This window comes from Ruditapes philippinarum, unplaced genomic scaffold (genome assembly GCF_026571515.1).
Source record: "Ruditapes philippinarum isolate M1 unplaced genomic scaffold, ASM2657151v2 ctg5112_1_1_1_1, whole genome shotgun sequence".
In the NCBI taxonomy this organism is placed as follows: domain Eukaryota; kingdom Metazoa; phylum Mollusca; class Bivalvia; order Venerida; family Veneridae; genus Ruditapes; species Ruditapes philippinarum.
This window is the reverse complement of record NW_026857881.1, coordinates 3,751-13,401: the sequence shown is the minus strand read 5'-3', so window position 1 is coordinate 13,401 and position 9,651 is coordinate 3,751. Positions and strand designations below refer to the sequence as shown.

Genomic DNA, 9,651 nt, shown 5'->3' with positions numbered 1-9,651 from the left:
ACACAGCCTCTTGATATTTAATATAATATATTTGTTTATTTTCGGGAGTTTTCACATATAGGCAAAATTAAAACTGTTCTATAGAATTTCTTTAAACTTGGCATGTTGTTAGAATATGATAACAGAAACTTTTTTAAGCGAAAAAAAAATTGGGGTATTTCACCACAAAAGTAATCCATAATGCATATCTCAGAAAAAAGGGTACATTTTCAAATTCCTTGGCTATATAAAGCTGTATCTGGGATTTGGATTTAGCGCTGGAGTTAAACCACATTTTTGCATGGTATTACTTACAGGATAATATTTAATGACTTTTTATGTTTTAATAAAATCATAGTTTTATTTCATTTTACTCAAAAATATATTTATATAAATATTTCAGGCCATTTGGGCAAATACCCTTGAGTTAAGGTCTAGAATGTACAGGAAGTACGGAGAATTGCATTTAACTAGTCGTTTTTAGAATTTGTGAACTTTAAGTACGAGGAGTCTATAAAAAAGCAAATTAAAAGAAATTCTATTGAACAGTTAATTTAACAATTTGCGGAAAAAAAAATATGCAATCGAGCATGAAACAGCTGGTGGGTAATCACCTGTAAAATTATTGGACACATTATTTCATTCAACATGAAATTTTTAGCACATTGTTCAATATTTTCTGAAATTTTCTTTTGAATAGAATCATAATTAAAAGAATTTTTTAAAGATTAAAGAATTTGTATAGTCTAGTTTAAATTTTGTTCCATCAGTTTAAAAGAATACTGATTTTGAAATTTCATACATGTCAAAGTGTGACTTTGACCCAAAGGTCAAACCTACACACCACATATCGTCTCATTATGGTTAACACTTGTGCCATGTGATTTCAATTTCATTTCACCAGTAGATAGAGTGGATACCAACTTGTTAACAGACTGGCAACATGGTGCTGATCAATTACACAGTGCTGTATCACTTAATCATTCCTTTTTGATGTGCGCACTGGTATATGAGCCGCGTCACGACAAAACCAACAGAATGGGTTTGCGACACAGCATTGATCCAGACCAGTCTGTGCATCTGCGCAGTCTGATCAGGATCCATGCTGTTCGCTATCACTTTCTCTACTTGCTATAGGGTTTGTAAGCGAACAGCATGGATTCTGATCAGGCTGCGCGGAAGCGCAGGCTGGTCTGGATCCATGCTGGTCGCAAACCCATCATGTTGGTTTTGTCGTGATGTAGCTCATATCGTGTACTTAATTATGCACTGGATTGCCCTATGAATTACAATTTAGATTACAATGCTTGTTTGTAGATTTGTGACCTTTCCTTCGTGCATAATTAAAAGCTGCTCAATATTTAAGAAAGTTCACAGCACCAAGGCCGTAAGGTCCTCATTGCATTATTAGTGAACAATCAGTTAGCCTGCAAACATTTAACATACCAAAGGCTGAGGCCCGTTGAATGCTTGGAGCCGACTGGGAGGTCACTAGAATGCGATGAGGTCCAAAGTAATGTGTACTCATTCATATATATATTGTAACACACTTTACTAGAACAAAATGGTAGAAGTGCAAGAAGTGATAAACTTTTGGCAGTCATTTCCATTTTTCAGTCCACGTTTACTTTGCTTATCAGGGTTAGATAATGTGTTAGTTAAAAATATCTGTCTTCGCAACTGATAACAATCGGAACCACAAACATGTCCGATATTTTTTCCTGGCATATTCTACCTCAAAACAACTTTTCATCGAAATTATTTCATTTGCAACTATTTCACTAAAGTACATGAATTTACAGCTTTATAAGGGCATATCTGTGGTGTTATCCTTTGCCAAAAGTAATGCAATCAATTTAAATAACTGGAAGGCAGACTTTTCTGTCATAGAATAAGGTTGACAATTTACAAACGAGTAAAGCTAGAAGTGACCCAGCAACTTATCCAAAATGCTGCAAATGTGGGTTTTCTCCACCACGTGGGGTAACTAACAAAATCTTTTCTATCTTTACGTTTCATTCCCATCAAGTGATCATGTTGCACAGAACTAGCATTTCCAATAGTAATTTGTTATGAAAGAACAAGAAAATACAAAGTATTTTAATAACTTTTAATTATAAATAAGTTAAAAACATAAAATGGTTATCTCTTAAATCCTTTTCCATAAAAATAATTGATCCATGTACAAAAAGACTTAAAAATAATGAGGACTCCATAAAATGTATTAAAAACGAAATAAAAAATATAATGATTTCTGTTTACTACTTTTCATTTAAAAAAATGATTGTGTCTTTTGGAATGTAAGTTTTGGGAAGGAGTAATGAATACGACAAATGAATGAATCTTTTTGAACATGGATGTCATTTTGCAATTGATGAGAAATGATGGTAGATTTAAAGAGAGTAAAAAGATGAAGAATAGTTTTAAGACGGACATAAAAACAATATATACACTGTACAAAACAATTATATAGACATAAAAGAATCTACATGCACTGATTTTATAATAAAATGTTATATTTGGTTTGCCATTTTTTAAAATCATAGATTTTAGTCATCCTCGAAGAGGCAATTTCACAACACAAATAAAAATGCAATAGGCATTTATAAATCCTCTTGGATGTAGGCTATCTAATGTAGAAGCTTTTTAGATTTCTTGAGGAGTCAGTCTTTCAAATTTCATGCATACTTCAATCACACAAGCATGACCAGTTTGTAATATGAACACCAATGGTAAACATTTCATTCAATTAATCAATGAATTAATGTATGCTGCCTGTCTATTGCACTAAAAATATTTATCAAAAAGCATCCTTCACTGTATGTCAGTTTTAAAATCTGTTAAAAGCAATTAATTAAGATCCTGATTGGCGGTAAAACAACTTGAACACATCATCAGTGGTATCTCATCTCGTAGAGAAGCAATGTTAAAAATCACCTTGGCACCTTGATTCTTTGTAATAAATAGGCTCCGCCTACATACAACCATCTACAGTACACAGGACATCTCCCCCTTGAAAGTTTCCGGATCTCATTTACACCATTCAAAAGGGTTTCACGACATTCTTTATGTATAAAATGGGTTTAGAAAGAATCAAAATGTAGAAAATTCCTTCTGTACAAAATAGGTGTAGAACTTTTTTAATTATGTAGTATGAATTTAAACCCCATCTTTTGAAATAGTATACCAATTATTATCATTTTCAGAACAGTATGTCTTATTTTACTTTCTTTAAGTATTATTAGGAATGGTTCATATACAGAAAGGAACATGATGAAACCCTGGAACAATTCATATCGAAGACCGGTGCGATATTGTAGCACTGTAAACTGTATTTGGTTATTTGCAGGCGGACCTCTATCCAACATTTATCAGTCCATGAAAGAACTCTGGTAGAGAACACAATATACTACAAGTAGCCCAGTTATCTAAAGTGACAATAAAGCCAAGCTGTGAGGCACTGGATTCTTTGTGAAGTCGGATACTTGTTGGTACCTGGAAAATAATGCAACACATGATAAATAACTTGAAAAAAAAAACAACTCATAAACTTTCAAATATATTCATCAACGATTCTGATGCATTGTGTGGTTTCAATAACTTGTTTTTATGTAATAAATCTTTCTAAATAAAAGATTAAGAAACACCTTGATTATAAAGTTAAAACACTGCAGTTTATTTCTACGGACAGCTTAATGAAATTGTACTGGATGAGTAGGGACAGCAAAATCAATTTTCAAGAATTTACTAAATATATATCAAATGGACGAGCAAAAAAATGCTTCAGATGAAAATTGACAAGTCAAAAACAGATTTTGCCTGTCCCCAGGTAGCCTTATGATAAGGTATATATGAATTGGTGGGCTCACACCACCAGGAGGGATTAGTTCCCAGGAAACAGATGTCGCAGTGTAAGCTCAAATAAATTTCAGTTTTCGTTACAATTGCAGTAAAATGATATTTTTATTTAAACTAATTGTAAAAACAGTGCAATTTGCACTACAGGCTAATTTGAAAGCTTCAAATTGATATTTCATTTCCAACAACTACCCTTTCAATGCTGATGCGCAACAAATTTGAATTATATCCTTCAAAAACATTCCTGCTTTAAAAATCACTTGAACAATGTTTATCATACAAAACTAGAAACTTAGAGGAGGATAAAACTTACTTGTCTTGTTTGTATTTTTCTTGGACAGCTTGTTGCTGGTGTCCTTCAGCACCTTGGTAGGTCTTGTGCAAGTCCTTGAGACAATCAACAAAGTGTCCAATCTCATAACCTGTCTTTTTCACTAATGCTGCAGTCTAAAATGTAAATAAAATGTACACAAACTCAAATACAATTCAATAAGCAGAATAAATGACAAATTTACAAATGTCTTCAATTAAGCTGATAAAAATCCAATTCCAATAAATCTAACCGATTCAAAGATTTTACCAAAGATGACAAAACATGTGAACCAACAATTCAAGAGTTAGACTGTATTAAAAATGCTTAATGATAATAGATTGGAAGTCTGCAAGATCTAAAATCCACCAAAGCCAATTATGAAGAGGGGAGCAGTCTTCTCTTCTCAGATAATTGGTCATAAGAACTTTTGGCCCCTAATTAGCATAGCAAAACACTTCATCCACATTAAATAACGATGCCAAAATGGAAGTAATAGACCAAAAACCCAAAGAAGGGCAATTTAAAATCATTGTCACCTCAAAATTTTTTCCCAAAAATTTGAATATGGCCCTGTTTGGGGACTGAAAAATTTATGAAGGAAGTAGCTACAAAAATTTGAATGAAATTCTCCCAAAATAAAAAAAACCTCCCAGGGTTCAAGCCCAAGTGAATATTCGGGCTAGAACAATGTTTGTTTGCTCCCTGAAAATGTTTGGAAATTTAATTTTGGGTTAGGTGTCCATTTCAAACCCAAAAGAAAAACTCTGAAAAGAATGAAATTTTTTAATTTTTTTTATGATTTAATGAAATTATAAAAACCGTATTTATCCAGAAAACTTTACATTTAATGATAAAAAATTTAAATTTTTAATTAAAAAAACAAATTTTTAAAAAAGTTTTATTTGTTAGAAAGTTTTTGTGTACAAGTGAAATTTAATTGTTTTTTATGCATTATTATATTATAGACAAAAGTTTTTTTAAAAAAAAAACCTCTTACCATGGTTAAAGATTTCAATTTGTCATCAGCATCACAAGATTTAGCAAAGTCCTCACAAAACCAGTTTGTGGTAGGCACAGCCACATCGAAAGTGAGCACCTTAAGGATAAGATGTTCCATTCTGAGAACCTGTTGGGCAGTGTATGTGTCGTCGGTAATGTATGCAAATTCTTTCACATCTGGAGGATAGATTTCCTCGTATTTGCTGAAAAGACAAACAAAATTTTCTTGTACCATTCAGTTTTTTTAACAAATTTTATAATAATCTTTTGCTTATAAGACATTTTATGCCTGTAAGTGCAGAATGCCAACAGATAATTTGAAAAAAAGTAAAATGAATGCAAGCGGTCCCCATGCGGGTCCAGGGTAGAGCCCTGGTTGGGGACAGGGCCAAGGAAACTTAGATTTTCATACTTTCAAATGGTCTAGAATTCATTTCCTTTTAGTGTTTTTTCAAACATTTTCATTACTGATTATCACTTTTGCTAATGGGCGGACATTTTTTTCTCTTCAACTACAGAAAGATTCTGGGTATATGTTTTTGGCTCACAATGACTGAACATATCCGAAAGGCGGTACAGTCCAAATATTTACAATCTGACAAAATAGACAGAAGGAAACTGGTAGATAGAGATGTAAATCATTCACAAAAGATGTCCTGGTGACCTCGAAATCTGCGGAAAATTGGCATCCTTGTAAGTGTTGTATCATGTGCATTTAATCAAATACGAGAAAAATATTTTCAAAACTTACGCAGCCAAGAACATGCTAGCAGCACCAACCAACTGTAGTTTTCCTCTCAATACAGAAATCTTTGACAAAAATCTGTCAATGTAGTTGACCGCCAGGAAAAGTGTTTCTCTGTGTAGTTTGTATTCTTCTGAAACCTCTACCAACCAGTCTACCAAAATGGACCTCATGGATGATGTGATATCTTGCTGCCTTTTCATGTATCCTGGCTTTGCTCTATTTCTCAACTAAAATCAAAATATTGCAATACAATGAAATTTACATATAATTATTTTATGCAATGTCCGTAAATAATTTACATTTAAATGTCACAGAGTTATCCAAGGTGCTTTAGTATGATTCACATCTTTCCTTTTAAAAACTTATTAGAACCATCGATTTTCAAGAAGCTATTCCAGTAAGTGTTGCAACAATATGTAGCATTCTATTTTCTCGGTCAGTGTTTCCACTTCCTTCTCTTTAAAAGCAAAGCAGAACCATCAATTGTCAGCAAGCTATTCCAGTAACTTTTGCAACAGTATGGAGCTTTTTATTCACTTGGTCAGTGTTTTCAAAAATAACATACCTCTGCTTGTCTGAGGTAGTTGTAAATGTCTTCTTCATATTCTGGGACAGTCAAGATCACAGCTTCTCTATCAAGTGGTTTCTTTTCATCTTCTGATATATCAAGCACCATAGGCGATTCTGAAATAAGTAAATACATGAAATAAAAATTAATTTGTGAGCAAGATTCATAAACTGATCAACCTAACCAGTATTTTTTTTTCATTTTCATTAAATTAATGTATGATAGACCTGTTATACTTAACTATTACCACACAAAATTGAGAAAAAATAAGCATTTTTTCTCCCATACACATTACTGTATTTTTTCAATTCTAGAAGATTGTCTGCAGATTTGTACGAAATAGCTTAAATGGGATATCAACTTTTTATTGATTTATTTGTTGATCACCAACAATATTTACGAGCAACGTTTTAGGATTAAAACCTAAATAAATTTTTTGTACTTTTTTTAGGGTTTGAACAATTATTTTAATTTGCTTCTTGATGGACCGTTCACAAATTTGAAAACCTAGTAAAATGCAGTATTCCGCACACAAATTTGAAAACCTAGTAAAATGCAGTATTCGGCATCCCCTGTACATTCCAGACTTCACTCAGAGCTATTTGCCTAAACGGCCCAAAATATGCATCATATTTTTAGTAAAAATAAAAAGTATTTTTAATATCATCCTGTAAGAAATTCCATGCAAAAATATAGTTTAAACAAATTGGGGTTATTGTAAAGAACATTCACTATTTTCCAAAACATCAAGTATTTCCAAATTTTCAACGAGCTAAATCCAAGTACCAGATACAGCTTATAGTCAAGGATTTTGAAAATGTACTGTTTTTTCAGAGACATGCATGTGGATTAAATTTTTGTGGTGAAATATAGATGAAAATATATACCCATAGAATCCTCCAAGCATATTATATCTGGAGAACTGGGTACTTCTGCTAAAGGGAGTCTTGGTTGTGGAACAGCAGTCACAGCAGCTGTGAGTTCTGCACTTGTGTTCAATACAGCTGGCGCCTTTGCTACAGCCTTTGTTTTCTTTGCAGGCTCATCGACAAACACTGAAAACTGACTTGGTTGCTGACCAAACGTTTTTGCACTTTTCTTTGTAAATGCATTCTCATCTTGGATACCAAAATCTGAAGACTGAAATGGGAAACATTTTATATAAAACTGATTTTCAAAAGAGCAAGGCAATAATAAAATTCATTGTTTTATGTGTTGTGCTTTAGACTACAGTAGACTAGCAGATTTTTTTGGAGGGAAATGTTGGTTTTGCGAAATAATCTTTCATTATAAGCAAATGAGATTTAGTCTATACATGGTACTATTCTTATAAAACAAATATGCACAACGGTTGGCTTATCGTGTTCAAATTTCAAAAAGAGCTTTCAGTTTCAAAACGAACAAAAGCTTACCTTTGGTTTAGCCGCCCTTGCAGGTTGAACACGAAGATTCTGATTTACTTGGTTCGTGATAACACCTAAAGCTGCTCGTTTCTGTCCTCCCAAACCATTACCCTTAACGATAGCTCCCTTTCCTCGGCGTGGCATCTGATTTTCATCCTGATGAAGTGCAAATGCTTGCGACATTTTCAATTTTTCCGCACAATGACGACCTTCAAATTCAAATAAATAAATAAGATTGCAAAAGCAATCTATAGAAATCTAAAGTATGAAACTAAGTCTATTTCTTCACTTTCAACGAAATTGCGAAGCCTTTTTCAAAATTCAAACGAGAGAAGCTCTCTTCTTGAAAGAAATTTTTGAATGGCAATGTATTTCTATATGCAATCGTTGAATTCCCCGCTAGCCTCGAATGAACCAATGAAAACTTGTTTTGTAGGTCACATGACTAATAACAAGCCATTCAACTGTGAGACGTCATTCGGAAATTTCCGTAATATTCCGTTTGACAGGAACCGGAAGTCAATTAGCGCCAGTTAGTGCGATATGTTTTTATCATATCGCTAATTGAGCTTCTCAGAAATCTTTTGTTAAAAGAGTATTGTTAATTAAAGGCGTTTATCAAAATCACTTCTTTCAACCCAGAAAGACGCGAAGTCTCCATATCAGAAAACAAAGGCGTGTAAAATAAAAAGCCATTTACAACTTTTTTTTTAATAATATTAAATATATACAATATAGATCTAATGTATAATAATAATAATAATTATTATTATGATTATTATGATAATTATTATTATTATTATCTCTTCAAATTAACAAAAGTTTTAAAAAGACGATTTTTATTCGTCAACACTGCACTGTAGACGTGCATGCCAAGATAGGAATTAATGGTTTCAAGTACTTTATTTATTAGTTCTGGCTTCTAATACTTATAATTTCCCGCTTTTTTAACAGTTGTTCTTTCATCTGATGCGGCTCTATAACATTCGTTGCTGTATATCCTGATAGTGCCACGGCCACTGATGATTGTACCCGTGGATATCTGTGAACCCGTACATATGTATACGCATACAAAACAGAAATCTCTTATTTCACATGTTTAAAGACTTGTACACATAATTTCTATAAAGAAATGTTCATGCTTTCTTATTTAATGCACGTTTTTAAGGTAATGGAAATAAAGAAATAATTGTAAAAAAATTTCTTGTGTATCAAAATTCTATGATTATACTTAGTATACTAGCATATATATAGGAGTACATCTGATTTCAGCCTGGGACAGCTGCCTCTACCTATAGATACAGTTTGACTCTGTACCCATATAGATACAGTTTTTATTTTACATCTATAAGTTTTAGTTTCGAAATTTCTGTTAAAGTCATGAAGAAAAAGTAGGAAATATCTCACGGCAATCTATAATGCATTTACACTTTGGATTTATATTAAATGTTAATATGCATTATTTAACAATTAAATTCGGTTTCGCACAGCAGGAATAAAAATATTTATAACCTAATCCGCAGATTTAAGAGTACACATTCTTATCTAATCATTTTGCGCCTATAATCTCTTATTTTTTCTTTAGTTCACACACAACCATTCTATCCACAGCGTCTGGCATCAGCTTAAACCAGGCCATTGTTCTTTTTCCGGCTTCTGGTAAACGCACGCCATTTTGCATTTTAGTGACAGAATAATAAGAAATAGATATAGTGTCTATACACAGATTTTTTTTAAATATGTCTGGGAAAGTAGGGAATTATTATCGTTGAAATTTACATCA

General features: G+C 32.6%; 1 protein-coding gene across 1 annotated transcript; it reads right to left on the bottom strand.

The window, feature by feature from the left end:
* Positions 1-2,075: 2,075 nt before the first annotated feature.
* On the bottom strand, positions 2,076-8,289 carry LOC132751383 (G2/mitotic-specific cyclin-A-like). The gene is made up of 7 exons (XM_060741544.1): positions 7,878-8,289; positions 7,353-7,605; positions 6,463-6,581; positions 5,901-6,124; positions 5,148-5,352; positions 4,151-4,284; positions 2,076-3,474 (listed from the first exon to the last, which is right to left on the bottom strand). Exons 1-7 carry the CDS (start codon positions 8,049-8,051, stop codon positions 3,408-3,410), a joined length of 1,176 nt encoding a protein of 391 aa, XP_060597527.1. The 5' UTR covers positions 8,052-8,289; the 3' UTR covers positions 2,076-3,407.
* Between the last annotated feature and the right edge of the window lie 1,362 nt (positions 8,290-9,651).

Bases quoted from the DNA above. Each gene is read 5' to 3' on its own strand.
- LOC132751383 (XM_060741544.1), bottom strand. From the start codon at position 8,051: ATGTCGCAAGCATTTGCACTTCATCAGGATGAAAATCAGATGCCACGC. The intron at 7,606-7,877 runs GTAAGCTTTTGT...TTCCCATTTCAG, and splicing joins CAAGGGCGGCTAAACCAAAG to TCTTCAGATTTTGGTATCCA. The intron at 6,125-6,462 runs GTATGTTATTTT...TTTTGATTTTAG, and splicing joins ACTACCTCAGACAAGCAGAG to TTGAGAAATAGAGCAAAGCC.